We start from the raw sequence: 16197 nt of genomic DNA, 5'->3' as shown, positions 1-16197 counted from the left end.
GCGCCCGCCCCGGCCCTTCCCCCGGCCCGCCCCCCGCCGCGCCCCAGCAGCCGGTTTGCGGCCCAGCCTCATTCAAACGCAGCGCCCGGGACGCCCGCCGGCCGCAGGTAAGGGGCTGCCGATGACCTCGCGTGCCCGCGGGGAGGGGGCGGGCGAGCCGCGCCGCTTCTCCTCTTCCTTCTGCTCTTCCTCTTCCTCCTCGGGGCCTCGCAGGCCGCGCGGGCAGCGGCCCCGCCGACATCTTCCCTCGCCCCCCTCGCGGGGCCGGGCCCACGAATGACAGCCGCCCGCCGGGCCGCCCGGGCGTTTCGCCCCACGCCGCCGCCCAGGGACGCATCCATCGCCCTGCAGCGGTGCGCGCCGCTCGGGCACGGCCGAAGGGCGGCACCGGCACGCCGGCAGCGTTTCGGGGGTTCCCGGAGCCGCCCGGTCCCTGCCAAAAGTGGAGCGACGTTGGCGCCTTTAATGCACGCTTTCTAGACCTTTCTTTGCTGAGCTGCGGCCAACAGCAGCTCTTTCATAGCAATTTCAAGCTTAGGCCCGTTTCCAGCAGGCCCTAAAATTGCAGAATTCAACGGAGGCGTACATAAAGCCTAGCACTTAGACACCATTTTTCAGCTGCGGTGAGGGAGACAATGCCCTAAGCTGGGGTGCATGTGCTGGATCAGTTTTAAACAAAAAAGAAATGAATACAATGGACTTTCTGAGCTTAATTCCTGCTCTTGAGCCGCGTTCTCCCCTGGGTCACAGGGACTCCTGTGCACAGCCCAGTATCACAGCTGCTCCATTACAAGGAAATGCATTTTTAACCACGTGGCTGTATGAGCTGCATTGCTTCGGGAACATTGTAGCACAATGTCACCTGTGCCGCCAGCATCTGTTTTACATCATATATTGTACTCAAAATAATAAATTCCAGTTTTCATTTGTTTCAGAGAATAGTCTAAGATACAATGAACAAAGAGAAATGGACACTTTCTTTAAGTGACTGCCTGCTTGTCAGCCCATCTGTAGTCTTTTCCTTGTTTACAAGCACGTTGAGGTGGCTGAAGGTTGAGCCATTTATCTCAGCATGAGGAACTGCAAGGGGGAAAGATGAGCGCCTTTGGACTTTATTTTGTCTTTAAAATGTACAGAGTCAGCATGACTTACAAAATAATTGAGCAACTAAAGGTGAGGCACTATCTTGCCTTGCAGAGCTAAGGAAGAGCAGGCTTGCTGTTGATAGAGTGTGTTGATTGGAAGCATGTTGGCAACCAAGCTGTCCCGTCCTCTCCTGAACCTCCCTGTAAAAACCCTGACTTTCAAGAATCCAGGGAACAAGTCCAGGTAAGTAACTCAGTAGAGAAGAAGAGCAAGATCTTGAGTAAAGCACACATCACTTGATTTCAGTGGGGCAGTTTATTTACAGAGCATCAGAATTGCTGAGGGTGGGAGGGCCCTCCAGAGCTCATTTGGTCAACCTCTTTGCTCAAGAAGAGCAAGGAGCTGCTTGCCCAGGACCGCATCCAGGCTGCTTTTGAAAGTCTCCAAGGATGGAGATCCTACAACCTTTCAGGGCATTCCTGAACATCAGCAAGTAGGCATTGGTGCAGTGCAAGGAACCATCACGTTTCTATAACTGTAATAAAGAGATAATCATGTAAAATGGGAAAGTTGATGAGAATTTTAATGAGAAAGAAAGGTAGGTTGAATAACAAAACTGCCTTCTTTCTTTTTTGGAACATAAATAGGAATTAGAATTAAATAATTTTCTGCCTAACTCTGAAAAAAAAAAAATAAATAAAAACAAACAAAAGCAAATCTTTGTGCCTGTCTGTGAAGAGAACCCTGCTACTCCAAACCCAGCACAAACTGAGTAATTTCATTGGCTTTAGAACAGGGTTCCCACACAGCAGTGAGCATGCCACCGATTGTAGAGTGGCAAGATTGTAGAGCTAAGCAAGAATTTACACCTTCAGTGTTGTTCTACTGCTGTTGATAATGGTATCACACTTTCAAGGTTGGCTCTTGAAACAGCAAAGATAGCTAATCTGTTAGAGATTTCCTATGCTGATCGGCAGCAGACATCTGTTATATCATGTGACTGTAGTTCAGCTTCCTTTCCACCTAGTTCAAAGCTTCTGCTCTGTTCTCTAGCCTTGTTTTCTGAAGATGCAGCTCAGAGGCCAGTGTCTGCAGATTGCAGTTCAGCATTGCATAGATCACCCTGGGAGTGCCTGTGATTTCTGAGCAGAGATAATTGTGAGTGATTAAGCAAATTCAGCCTCAAAAGACAAGCTCTGTTGGAGGATAGATGTTACCAGAGGAACCAGAGAACAGCTGAAATATCCAGAAGAAAGCAAGGTAGCAGGCCATGGCAGTGCTCAAAGCAAACTGTGGAAAAGCTGATAGAGCCCAGAGAGGTGGCTGGCAAGGTCAGCAGGCAGGGTTAGCCTGGCATGTTCTTCTAGACCCAGCTTTGCTGGATTATAGCAAGGCCTAAGATAAGATGTTACTGATAACAAGACTTTTCTGAACAGCTTCTCCCCTGGAAGGCATTGTTACTTTGCTCTGATCTGTGTTTTTGAACACACTGTATATTCCTCAGAGTCAAACATACTGTGCAGAGTAGCTTTAGATCTGCATGGCACATATTGTGCAAAAACATCTTTGTTTTAACAGCTGCTAAGAGGGATATGAGATCTAAGAGGATCTAATGGGCACACGCTGCAGAGGTGTCATAGATGACAGAAGGGTGGAGCTGTGTGTAAAAACAGTGAGATAATTCCAAGCAAACCAGCATTAGGATGGATATCAGAGACAATGCCACAGCAGCATGCTTTTAGTAGACAAACGCATAACTTCCACCACCCCTGCTTTGTGCAACTCTAAGAGAGAGCACTGTTGCTGTTGAAAATGAAAGCACTGTACTGCCCATTTTGCAGGTGGAGGCAATTCTGTGCATTCAGACTAGGAGCTATTTTAGAATTCTCATCTATATCCATATATAGATCCAGCAGAGAGAAATAGCATCAGAGTCTCGGGAGAAACAAGTGTTTCCTTGACAGACAGGCTCAGACTAAGGAGAACTGTAGGTAAGATTGTCTTCTCAGATGGCAGCCCACATTATGTATAAAGGCAACACAATATTCTTTTTCACATACATTTTTCATATGTAGCACCAAGGTATGGACAGGATATTCCGTGCCTGATTGTTCTGTGTTGCTGTTTTTCTTTAACAGACCCATGCAAAAGTTTTGCTTCCCTCTCCTATCCTCATGTGGCAGCCGCTCTTATGCAAGTGAGGTTGATCAGGTGAGTATTACTGTAGTTTCCAAGATCTAGTTCTGCTGAGCTGAGGCTTTAAACTCTCTGGAGCCTGGTGACTAAATTCTTCTTTCCTATTTGCCAGAACGACTCTGAGCTAGACCTCTTCAACATACTCCACATTCTTTCCTAGCAGAGAGATTCCATTGACGCAACATGGTACATGCTACTAAGGATAGCAATAAACAATCAGACTGTTTTTTTTTTTTTCTATTTCTGGAACTTACTGAGCAGATGAAATCTTCCACCTTAGAGTGGAGGGAATTTGCATGACAAGTTCTTAATAAAGCTCTCTTTCCAGAGTATGGTTGTATAAAGTGATGTAAATAAATTGGAGCGTCCTCACTCTCACTCTGGGGACTGACCCTCTTCTTTAATAGCTCTTTCCTTGAAGGCACTAACTTAACAGAAAAAAAGTTTTTCTTTTTGCCTGGCATGTAACATGGCACAGAATTCAGCTCTATAACAGCACCAGAGCACGCACATCTTGTCTGGGACAGAGTCTCAAAGGAATTCATGTATGGCCCTCGTGTTGTCAGGCTTCTGATGCAACTCTCATCAGTCCTCCTGTATCTTGGGAAAAGCCAAACTTCTAGTTTTAAGAGATAAGCTGAAATGAGTTGCAAACAGTCATTACCTAATCCCACCCACAGCAACACCTTGCTGTGTACACACCTGGTGTTGCTAAGATGGATACATGATGCAGTTCTTAACACAGAACTTAACTGCTGCCTTGTGAGATGCAAAGTACTTGGAGAAGGAAAGAAGTGTACTGCTTATTTTTCAAACCTGTAATTTAAATAGAAGACTAATCACTGATTAATCTTAATTTCAACTATATAAGCTATATACAAGTTGTATATAAATACAACTATACAAGCTGTATACAAACTATACAGCTATATAAGCTTTGTGATCCTACTTAGATTTTAACATGCAAAGCCAGAGGGTTTATGTGTTGGAAGGAGAAAGATAAACAAGCAGTCAGTAATATTTACCTGTTGTCATCTTCAGTCAAACTATATTCCCCACACCCTGCAGGCTACAAGATAGAGAAGAATGGATTCTTGCCTGCTCTGGAAATACAAGAACAGTTCCTACTGAAGCAAAAACATGTTTTGAAATGCAAAAATAAACCAGGCAGTTCCCAAAATGGATATGAACTGCCAGAGAATGCTGGTTTACTTGGTCTTTTTGCCTTGAAAGCCTGTTGCCAAAAGTGCTGGGAGGACAGTGATCCTACCTCACTGGAGTGATTTTTTGTATGAAGCCTTAGTTTCTCTCTTCAGGAGGCACTGGGTGGCAGTAGCTGGCAATGAACATAGAAAATGTGCCTAGAACAGGTTGCTCCTGGCCAAGGACACTATTTGTTCAGTGCACACGAATGGCTGTTCTTGATTACTCCGTTCCAGTGCATTGTTTTGTTCTGTTTTGCAGATTGGCAGCAGAGCTGTGCTTATAACAGGCTGTGACTCTGGGTTTGGATTTGCCTTGGCCAAGCACCTACATGCTAAAGGCTTCATTATCTATGCTGGCTGCCTGCAAAAGGTAGGAAAACCAAAAGCTTTATTCTTCATCTGTGGCATATGAACAGACACACAGTAAATCCTGTCTTTCATCTCAACAGCATCTTGCCAAGGAGAGGGAGAGTTGTTGGTCACACAAAAGAAAAGACACACATGCTTGAATTTCATAGAGCATTACCTGGCCTAGACCATAACAAGAGCTCATCAGGGCTTGGAAATGGTCCTATTTGAATTAGGACGTCCTGATCTTTTTCAAGTACAATTGACTCAAACCCCAGATCTGAGTTTATAGGCTTATCTGTAAGTGATTTGAGGATCGGTTTAGTTTGATCCTTTGGAGCTGCACTCAGTTTATACATAATTATGCAGGGTTTGTTTTGATTAGTCACGACATCCAACAAGCCACTAGTGTTTTTATAGTATGTGGTATGAGTATTTTCTTTTACATTCATGAGTACAACCATGCTGGAGTGCACACTGAAATCACTATGAAAGCAATAGTTTTGGTAGTGCCAGGACTACATGAGGCAGAGCCAGGACACACATAGCCCAGCAATGCAGTCTTTGGTTTGCTCTTCAAGAGCAGTCCAAGTTACCTGGTCATGAAGAATGAGAGCAAGCTTTAGCTTCTCCTTAGGAGGTTTTCCTTTTTTTTTTCTTCAGCTGCACTGTCATCTCCCAACAGAAACAAGCTTACTTTTCAGGATATCCTGGGGTGAATCAGTTATTTTGATCCTAATCTTTTTAGTTCACTTATCACTGTGAATGTCTTCTAAGTAGTTACATTAGTTAAAGAGACTTTATCAGCTGCTTTTATAGGTATTATCAATATTCTTTCTGTTGTTAGTCTTGCTATTATCACAAAATTTTGCTTAGATTACTTTCTACCAGTTTGAAAGAAGTGTTCAGGTTGCTCTGTCTCTTGTGCTCTTAGCTTTGAGTCTTTGAGTTTTTTTAAGCTTTGGCTCCCTCTACAGGCTTCACAGAAGAACAGGATACCTGCTATAAACTACTGCTTTTCTAAAGACAATGAGAAGAAAAAGAATAGAAAAGTTTTTTCACAGATTTTTTTTTACCATGCTTTTTTAAACTAGAAATAAACATTGGAGAAGACAATACTGTAGACTTTAAAAAAAAAATTCCATTCAGAATAATAGCCTGCCTATGCACAGGCAGTAGCCAAAGATTTTTAAAGCCACAGGCTTACTTCCTTATTTCACTTCCTCAGTCTGAGCTGCCAGAAAAACACAAACATATGTTTAACTGTTGCTGAAGCCTCCCTTCTATTTTGGTGCCTTCAGTATGCATACTGCTGAGTGCATGGGTAATGCTATAGTGTGATGGAAAGTACAGCAGTAGTCACAGAGTAGCACAATCCTAAGCTACAGCAAATCAGAACAAGCCCAAAAAGAACAACCTGGACACAGAAACGAAGGAAGAAAAACTTCTTACCTTTAGAAAACCTCCAGTAGGCAGGGATCTCCACTGAAGTGCCCCTGCCCCCGCTGCTAACCCTTAAATGAGGTCTGGGAAGGGGTGGATCCTGGCTCTACCCCTTCCAGTCACTCAGCTGCATTATGTGCACCTGAGCTCCCCTGGGTTGGCCCTGCCTTCCCACCAGGTGCTCAATCACTGTTTCAAGCCATGACTTTAGCATTTCCACTACAGCGTGTTAGTGGAAAATATTGGCCTCTGACAATTTCAATATAAGCTGACATGATGCAGCGTGCCAGAACTCTTTGATCAACATTTGTTTCCTTTCCAAGAATCAGCAAAAATCTGTACTGTATCCCTGTGTAACTGACTTGATTTTTTAGCTGGATTCACATACCATGTTGCAAAGTCTGTGTGACCGTGACAAGCTGGTAACAGCAGCTGTCATCAGAAAAATGCTATAAGTGGCACAGTCAGCAAATCGGTGTACTATGTGTCTTCAGATAATATTCATTTTGGAAAAAAAAGCCAGGCTCTTAACCCTGCAGAACTGAACTCCAAGACACTGAGCTGATTTCTGTTTATGTCACAGGTTTCATTAGCAAAACCGTGAGCAGAATCACATGCTATAAAATCAGTGTTATTGTTGGTGGTACTGATTTTAGGGGCAGAACAATGCTAGCATTTATTTTGGCTTTAGAGAGAAATAAAGGTGGAAATAAGAAGCATTGTGTTTTGCTGTAAACTGGATGTATTTGACCTTGCCTAGACTGAGAGGAAATGAGTATGACACTTCAGTGTTATTTTCACATGACTACTTGTCAGAACACAGCTGCACATCAGAAACACACTCCAGCTCAGGGAATCATATCCCCAGGGTATGTGCTCTCCTTGCAGATACAAAATATGTGCAGTGCTGACTCCGTTAGGAGCATTTCCTAGAGTGAGCAGATCCTGAGCATCTGACTATACTTTTTACTGAAGGAAATCTGAGGGGTTTTTAAAGTCATGACTAAAGGCAGCCCAAGGGTGCATCTGTGCTAACAGTGCTATTTCACTAGTTTCACTATTTTCACTAACAAATGTTAGTTTAAGAGTTATATTGATTCTTCATTGCCAAAAGACAGTGGATTCAATGAACAATCACACTGCAGCTGTCTTGTTTTTCCTCTTTGGTTGATAGCTGGAGGAGCCAGCTGACACAAGATGAAGAAGGTATTTTTCCATCAATATCTGTTACCAGTGGACATGTGATGTTTGTCACTACTGTCAGGAGTGCTGTGGGATCTCTGCTTGCTTTGCATTGTGTGCTCAGGTCTGCTGGGGCTTGCAGAGGGTGCAGAGCCAGAGGTTATGTGATCAACCCAGCATGTGAGTTACTGAAGGGCTCATAAGGAGTGCTCAGAGCCACATGCCACTTCAAGAACACAGCGATAAAGATCCAAGCTGGAGTTGTGGGCTCCAAAGAGTGACCATGGAAAGAGGAAGATGGCACAGTGATGCCAGAGCTGAGACCTCTTGCCATGGGGTCAGGGAACCTCGGGGCTGATAGCAGAGATGCACTGGTCTCTTGGCATAGCGTGAGAAGGTCCTTCCACTGCTGCTTATGGGCCAAGGGGTTGAGTCCTATGCCAGGAGTGCATGACACCATCACAGGATACCTGAGGGAAACACCACCCATCTGCCCTTCCTGAAGAGCCAAGGGAATGACCCTGTGTGTCTGGGTTAGTGTCCAGAGTTCAGCACTCGAGTCAGCATCCCATCCCATCCCACCTAGCTGCATGTGGGTGGGAGGGAGGAGGGATGTTGGCTTGCTGAGACAGCTCTGTGAGGGAGGAAGAAGATGCTGTGAAGTTCCCAATAAAGCCTCTGAGGCTGCTGTGGTTATGCAAGGAGAATGCTTAAGAACCAAGTTCACTGCTGCACATCTTTTGCCAGAATTTCTGACATGTTGAGCCATGTGCCTTTTCCACCTTGTGCTCTCATGGTTTTCTTCTCTGGGAGGTGACTTCGTAGATATGGGAAGGGGGAAGAAGCACATTGGCCTTGCTGTTGTCCATTGTCTCTTAGCTATAGCTGCTGATTCTAAGGGGCTTGCATGCTTGCTGATTCCCTTTTGGCATTCCCACCTGTGCCTTTGGTATGCTTTTCAGTGCTTTGCCATGCACACTGACTTGAGCACCAAAGTAAGTTTGAGTGAGCAGCAAACAGCACGAAACTCTATTTTCAGTCACCGCAAAACCAAACATTAAACTATGCATGGAACTTTTAGTGGCTCAATTCCGTATGCAGTATGCTTCAGTATGAAGTGAGTGCAGTAAATGTCATCTCTTAAAGAAAAGCACTAAACAGTATTAACTGTCTGCTTTGGAATAAGGGGGGGACGGAGAAGAATATGCAGGAGAGACCAGGCACTGAAGTTAATGAATTTCAGGGTACTGCATGTGAGCATGGCAGATAAACACAGAAGCAAAGAGGAGCCAGGAGAAGGTGTGTTGAAAGATAAGGTGGCACTGAGAGCAATCTATGGTCACCCTTGTGGCCTCATCTACACTTCTGCCTTGTAGAAGCTGAGGAGTGAAGAGCACTCTGATGCATACCAACAATGCTAACAAAATAAGCAAGGCTACCTAAAGGAATGAGAGCTCAGCTAGGGGAGCAATCATCAGATCGTTCTGTGGAACATGCTTCATGGCTAGGCTGTTAGTGGGGAGTAAAAGATTCTAGTGAGGATGATTTTGAGGGACGTGGGGCATTTTTTATAGTAAAGACATATGTTCCAAAAAGAATATCTGGATTTTCAGATCCAGCTAATCAATATCCTGTATAAAAGTACCCCAGCATGGCCAGCTAGCTACAGTCCAGTAGCTCATAATCATGAAAGCAATTCAGGAATAGTTAGGAACTCCTGTTAATATTCTCTGTCTGTGTCCTTGTAGCACCATAGCAAAACTGGGCTGCCGGACCACTGAAGTAGCACACCTAGGGCATGGCAACCCTGTTGCTTGCTCATGTGAAAGATATCTGAGGGGTTGGCTGCAATTACATGGCTGGACTATGAGCAGATATATACGTGTAAGCTGGGGGGGTCTATTGCTCTGAGATGAGGAAAAAAGGAGTGGGGATGGGAAGCAGGAGTGAGAAATAGCTTGTGGAGAGAAGAGAGTAAGGTGCTGGAGAAGACTCCTGGGGAATTACTAATAGGCAGGTTGGCCAGACGTTTGATGATTGTACTCTGTAGGAGTCCATTGGAGGCAGCAGATATGTCTCCAGGCAGCAGGAGCTGCATGTACAGATCAGCTGAAGGGAGAGGGCAGTAGACAGGCAGTCCCTCTTATGGGATTGTTGCTCCCAGAGCTGGCAGTGTGACTGAGAAACACATGCAATGTTTGTGTGCAACCTCTCACAGCTATTTTATGCCACACCACTGCCACACTATTTGTTGTGCACCATATGCAGGCAAAAGTGGCAGTGGTACCACGTTCACATTGCTATGGTGGATCATAGCTTGATCTCAGGAACTTGTGCTGGGCAGGAGTTAGGTTGCTGGGGCAGATCCAGCTCTGCCTTCTTCCCAGGGTCAAAGCAGTTGGTACCAGCTGACTCAATGGCAGAGCTAATGGCCAGATGGCTCAGGGAATGGTGTTCTTCTGCAGAAACATCCCTGTTCATCTCCTTTCTCTTTGAACTGCAGGTCTGTCCTGATAATACTGTCTGCCCTGCATACTCTCTTTTGCTTGACTTGGTGGTTGGTGTGTTTTGGCCACATTCAAACCAGCTCTTTCTTCCCCTCTAGAGTAAGGGAGAAGGTGGCTCCAAGGAACTGGACAACATGAACAGTGACCGAATGAGAACTGTGCAGCTCAACGTCTGTGACAGCAAAGAGGTGGACCGAGCAGTGGAGCATGTGAATAGCAGCCTGGAGGACCCAGAGAAAGGTGCGTGCATTCAGTGGGCTGTAAGGTCGTATGCAGATAGGTGACAAGAGCTCCCTCAGCTGGGCTCTGAGAGCATTTTCAGGGCATGCTTCAGGAGCTGCTATCCTGCTATATATATCCTGCTATATTCAGGAGCTGCGGTTGGAGGGCAAAAAGCTTTGAGGTGCAGCAGTGTGGAGCAAATGAATCAGAATGCAGCTTCCCACTTGCACCATGACATCTCCAGAAAACAAAACAAAAAACACTCTGCTTTTTCTCAACCAGCTCCTACAGGGGACATTAGCAGAAATTGGGGTGCTGTTTCAAGACCCTGGGATTAGTGCTTTATTCTTGTGACTTGAGATTTCTTGTGACTCCCTTTCTGGCATAAATCCTGGCCAATGTTAAAAAATTAGCGAAGGAAGTAGAGAGGTTATTCAAAGGATTTCTCGTGAAGCTGGCTATTGTTAATGCTGTTGTAGATGTTACCATAAATGTCAAGGTTCAAGGGGTAGCTGTACCCGTCTTTCACTCTGATGAGCAAATTTTGCTCCAGTAGGTGAAAATCCCAGTTGCATTCCTGAAACCATTCCACACTTTGTCAAGCTACGTTTTCCTCAGTATTTTCTGTCTGATCCTGATTGTGGTTTTATTTGCTCAGAAGACCTAAGTCTCACTCTGGTCTCTTTTCTGTCTGGCTTCATCACTACAGGTCATAAGTGCTCTGTTAAATGGTTCAATAATCTGTTAGCAAAGCTTTTCCCAAGCTGATCTCATTTGTCTCAGAGAGAAGAAGATTTATGTTTGATCTGTCTTCTAGGGCTCTGGGGGCTGGTTAACAATGCTGGCATCTCCACGTTTGGGGAGGTAGAGTTCACCAGCATGGACACCTACATGGAAGTAGCTGAAGTGAACCTGTGGGGGACCGTGCGAACCACCAAGGCTTTCCTCCCACTCATCCGGAGGTCAAAGGGTGAGTGATCTCCTCCTGACTGGCATTCTGTGAAATGGATCTCTCTTTTGCCCCATGTCTTGCTGGACACCTGGGCTCTATGTGGCCCAGGGAGCATTTCTTCCATCATGGGAATGTAGCCATCTTTGTAGTCAAACCTCTTTTCAGTGCAACTCAGCACAGAGCACTGACAGTGTGTGATGTGCAGCCTCTGAGCTGTGGCATCCACAGTCTCCTAGTGCTCTCCGCTACCAAAATGCGTGGCTTCTAGTGAGAAGAGGGTGCCCAGCTCTATTTCTGAAGCCACAATTCAGCTGTCATTGTAGGGAAAGAAGCATTGGACTTACAACTTCCCAGTTGTGGTACAGGAGCTATCACTTTTGATAGGCAGACAGTATAACGCGCCATTGGGCTCCTGAATATTGTGCCTTAGCCTTGCAAATAACCAAGCTTAGTCTTGGTGACAGAGGTTTGCTCTGATGCTGCTTCGTCTTGTCTGAGCTCAATCCTGATTGCTGCTGAGCAATCCTATTTCCCACTATGCCAGTTCTGTCCAGCCTCTTCTGTGTTCCCCATAGCTCTGTACTTTCTGCATCACCACGTGCCTGTGCTCGCATGTAAAGGGAGCACCCCACTTGTTTTCCTTCCTGAAGGCTGCTGTATGTGACAGCAGTGCTCAGACACAGCTCAGACAGCAGCAGGTCTGCCAGGCAGCTCTTAGAGATACGCAGAGTGAACTGGATGCACTTTCATGAATCCGGTGGGTGGTGTATGCCAGGGATCTGGTCTACACTTGTCAGCTCAGCTGTGCTTTCCCTGGCCTCTGCCTAGGTCGTGTAGTGAACATCAGTAGCATGATGGGTCGGATGGGCAGTCCTGCACGGTCACCATACTGCATCACCAAGTTTGGTGTGGAAGCCTTCTCTGACTGCCTGCGGTACGAAATGCAGCCCCAGGGGGTGATGGTCAGCATCGTGGAGCCTGGCAACTTCATAGCTGCCACCAACCTGTACAGCCCCGAGCGGATCAAAGCCATAGCCGACAAAATGTGGGACGAGCTCCCAGAAATCGTGCGCAAAGACTACGGCAGGAAGTACTTTGATGAGCAGGTCAGCAAGATGGAGACGTACTGCAACAGCGGCTCGACGGACACCTCACCTGTCATCGAAAGCGTTGCCCACGCGCTCACCTCCACGGCCCCCTACACTCGCTACCACCCCATGGATTACTACTGGTGGCTGCGCATGCAGATCATGACCCACATGCCTGCAGCCATTTCAGATCGGCTCTATGTCTATTGAGGCCTGACACTCCTAGGCTGACCCGGGGGGAGCGTTTTGTTTTAAGGAGAGCATTGTACACAATTCCCATTTTTTAAATTTTTCTAACCTCATTTCAGAGTACTGTAGCTCTAAAGGGTTCATTTAAACATCTGACATAACCTAAAGGGCAATAACTTGCAAGGGATGCTTCGTTGGCAGGAATGTATTATGTTTGCAGGGACGTTGTTTCTTTGCTATTTATTTCATGTGATCTTTTTATTTTCACCTCAAATGCCGAGATAAAATCATTATTTAAATTGCAATTGCTCTGAAATGGTATCAAAATAATTTCTTCTGTTGATCCTCCACAATCTTCAGAATTCCTGCTTAAGATGCAGCCTTCACACCGTATAGCGGGGGCACTCCATGCTGTAGTGGCAAACCACTGCCTCCTGATGACTGTGAGTGTCCAACAGGCTTTTTCAGGCCTGGTCACAGTAGCCCAAAGCAAAGCAGAGGCTTCTTTAATTTGGGGATCAGAACTCAAAACACAGTGTTGCAACCAAGCAACTGACCATTTCCCTTTTTCTCTTAGAATTATACCAGTAATTACTAGAGAAAGGAACCAGACTGCTTTTTTTGCGTACTTTCTTGCAAAGGAAGGAGTTCAGTGATCAAGGGACTCAGTCTGGCAGGCCTCTCCCACAGAAGTTTCTTAATCATACGAGCATTCCCATGAGCATGAAGAGCTTTAGTGGCAGGACTGCAGTCATCAGGATTGGCCCACTGTAACATTTCTCTTCTCTTCAACAGTAGTTGAACATCAGCTGCAGACTTCATTTGGAGTAGAGTTTCACTCCACCTCCTGTAATCTGAGAGGGTCACCGTTGATCAGAGGGAAGCAAAGAGGGTTACAGTAGATCAGTGAATGCCATTTTTGCCAGAGACCTCAGTGTGTTACAGCAAAGTGTTTGTGCAGCACCTTGCACAGAAGGGCCTTAACCCTCTTCAGGGTCTGTAGGCACCATCGCAGTGCAAGTGCTGGTCATAAGAACTTCCATTGAAGGATTTACCAAGCCTAAGTACCTCTAACAGGATATAAATCTAACAAAATGTCCATAACATGAGAAAAGTAACTTTTAGAGCAGTTTCATTTCCGTGATGGTTATGTTTACATATCTGTGAAACATTTGTTTTGTACTGAAAGGATAGGAGAAAGAAAGCCACAAAAGAAACTTTCGTGGGGAAGTGTGGAAAGAGTTAATTTGTTTAAGCTCAAAAGGCAAAAAACAAAATAATTACAATAACTGTTGTTAGCAAGTTGAAGAGAAGGGATCTCGTGCTCTAGTGACATATCATGACATGATTGAACTCCTTTGGCTTAATAAATGTGTACATGGATGGTAACAAAATTCCGAGGCTCCCTCTCTATTCTTTGGTATTTAAAGTGAGAAGCTTATATACTTCAGTTCTTTTGTTTGTTTGTTTAACTGGGACATCTGTTGTTACACGTGCACAATTCATTCAGAGGCTTATTTGCAGCCTGGAGTCTTCTGTCCACATTTGTGCAAGGCTTCAGTACAAGTACCAGACATCTCCTCCTGCTTCTCATGACAAATATGTCTAACCCCTGGACTCCGTATGTTAACAGCTGTTAAGCCTGCGTCTGTATCGGGCTCCCATGGATTACAAAGGATTATTATGGATTATTCCCACGGAGTGGGAAGAGACGCTGAGCTGTGAAGAGGGGAGGAGGGGGACAGCAATGATTCAGCAGGGCAGTGTGCAGCAGGACCCTGGCAAACCTAAAATGAAACCTCGGGTGTGACGAGCCAGCTTCCAGACCTCCATGATCCCGAGTCCTGAAGTGACGTGGCTGTGGTAGCTGCATCTGGTGCTGCTAGGGAGGAGCATTGCCACATTTTCCAATACGTGGCCTTCTCTCTGGGACAGAATGTAAGACAAACCACAAGAGACTCAGCAGGCACTAATTTACAAGGCAGAGCAAAACATCTGGATAACAGTGGCTGCACTGCAGTATGGCTCACAGAGGGCTGTGCTGCCAAATATGTGATATGGGAGACAATGGCCAGGATGCTCCTCTGTGTCTGGGCCAATTCCAGGTTTCTTTGCAACTTTCTCTGACACTGGGAGAGTTTGATTGATGGCCATGAGGGCAGCAAGCTTGTTAGTTTTCCTGCTGGAATCCTAACAATCCCCCAGTTTAAGGGTTTGCCCTGAGAATCGCATTAAAGGCTAATCTCCTTCAGCTTTGCTTGACTATCCTTGCAACTTACTGCACACACTGGGTCCTGCCTGTATGATGCCACTGGGACTCCTGGAGTAGCTTCAGCCCACCAAATTTATTTGAAAATGAAACAAACAGTGCTGGAGAAACAAGTGTGTGTCCAATTTAACCCAAAGGTAGGAGAAGGACCTTCAGAGCAGGCTGGGCTCTGACCACTTTGCTGCTGACCACTTTGCTGCTGGGGAATACATCCTTCCTCTTCCTTTTTCCTTGAGTTATGGGGGATGTGCTGCTTTTTCTTTGCATAACTAATCAAATGGGAGAAGAGTGGTTCACTGCTCAGTGCACTGAGCAGAGGCTGTCAGAAAGCCACTGGCCAGCTTGCAGCACTGCTCTCCGTGCAGCCGCATGGCTGAGATCTGCCTCAGCTGCCTGGGAGATGAGCAGATTGTCACCAGTGCTTTCCGTGGTAAGACTCTAATAACCTAAAAATAACTTCTCTGGTGTGGTGGGAGGCAGCAGAGATGGGGTAATTTTAACTACAGCTGTTACATCTTGTTCTCAGTCTTAGTGAGGAAATCTTGAAGCCCCAGCCACTTGAGATCTTGTTGTTCCTCGTATTGAGGGCGGTAAGCGTGGTGTTTGAGACAAGCATTTAGTGACTGCTGGTTGCAGGAATTTGCCAATTGAACAGCAAATTATCTCATGGCCAGAAATGTGACTACTGTCCCTGTAGGATTGTCTGAGACTCGCTGCTCTGGAAACAGAAAATGAAAGGGGCCGATCCAGTCCTGGCAGCGTTACATAGTTGAGCACAGGATGCCTGCCCCAAGTGAATTGAGTGTAAGAATGAAATAGTTACTGAATTAAACATGCAAATGGATCGGCTGCTGAGCCACAAATTCTGTACTGAGATTTGACTGAAGCAGAGACCTTGCTGCAGAGCTGATGTGCAGCTGCAGGCACTTCAGGGTCTGTGGCTCTGAAAATGAGCAGCTTCCAGCTTGCTCCCAGGAAACCAGGAGGAGATCGTATGTGTAATTCACGAAAGACCCAACAGCAGCTCCCAGGAGCACCTCCCAGGGGACAGAGCACTGGTGTCACCCACAGCCACACTGAGAGATGTGCAGTGGCACAATGTGATCTGCAGTTCCTGCACAACAGGTGAGGGGCAGCTGGAGGGCTACTGCCTCCCATTTGCCTTTGAAGGGCCCCAGGACTTGAGGACAGCCAAGAAAAATTCAGACCAGGTTCCTGCACCCAGACAGCAGCTTGGGACAGCCTGCAGGAAGCGGAGGGGGGCAGGGAAGCTGGGTAAGATGTAGGCTGCTATTTTGAAATCATGTTTGCTAACAGAGTGTTTTGTTTGCTGTTCATGTGCTTGTTTGAAGATGACTCTTTGTCAGTGTCTGTCTCTGATCACAAATGAGTCTCTGTGCTTATGGAGCCCTACCATTGGGTATACATAATGATCTGGAAGAGGGACCAGACTGGTACGTGCCATACAGCTGCCCTGACAGCAGGCTCACCGAGTTTTTCTCTCTCCCTC

At 46.0% G+C, this 16197-nt stretch overlaps 1 protein-coding gene and 1 long non-coding RNA gene across 2 annotated transcripts; one reads left to right on the top strand and one right to left on the bottom strand.

Annotated features, from left to right (window-relative positions):
• Positions 1 to 2: 2 nt before the first annotated feature.
• BDH1 (3-hydroxybutyrate dehydrogenase 1) lies at positions 3 to 13812 on the top strand. Its single transcript, XM_052685756.1, has 7 exons — positions 3 to 107; positions 1198 to 1329; positions 3225 to 3297; positions 4747 to 4857; positions 10066 to 10207; positions 11007 to 11159; positions 11970 to 13812. The coding sequence occupies exons 2-7, from the start codon at positions 1247 to 1249 to the stop codon at positions 12437 to 12439; spliced, it is 1032 nt and encodes a 343-aa protein (XP_052541716.1). The 5' UTR covers positions 3 to 107; positions 1198 to 1246; the 3' UTR covers positions 12440 to 13812.
• LOC128081965 (uncharacterized) lies at positions 1350 to 4793 on the bottom strand. Its single transcript, XR_008207480.1, has 3 exons — positions 4553 to 4793; positions 3983 to 4098; positions 1350 to 1621 (listed from the first exon to the last, which is right to left on the bottom strand). It is a non-coding gene; the product is annotated as an uncharacterized LOC128081965 (long non-coding RNA).
• Positions 13813 to 16197: the final 2385 nt, after the last annotated feature.

Source organism: Tympanuchus pallidicinctus, unplaced genomic scaffold, assembly GCF_026119805.1.
Source record: "Tympanuchus pallidicinctus isolate F22 unplaced genomic scaffold, pur_lepc_1.0 scaffold22, whole genome shotgun sequence".
In the NCBI taxonomy this organism is placed as follows: Eukaryota; Metazoa; Chordata; class Aves; order Galliformes; family Phasianidae; genus Tympanuchus; species Tympanuchus pallidicinctus.
Note: the sequence above shows the minus strand (reverse complement) of the source record. Positions and strands in the feature narration are given on the sequence as shown.

Coding starts and splice junctions, on each gene's coding strand:
- BDH1 (XM_052685756.1), top strand. CDS start 1,247: ATGTTGGCAACCAAGCTGTCCCGTCCTCTCCTGAACCTCCCTGTAAAA. Junction 10,208..11,006: donor CCTGGAGGACCCAGAGAAAG/GTGCGTGCATTC, acceptor TCTGTCTTCTAG/GGCTCTGGGGGCTGGTTAAC. Junction 11,160..11,969: donor ACTCATCCGGAGGTCAAAGG/GTGAGTGATCTC, acceptor GCCTCTGCCTAG/GTCGTGTAGTGAACATCAGT.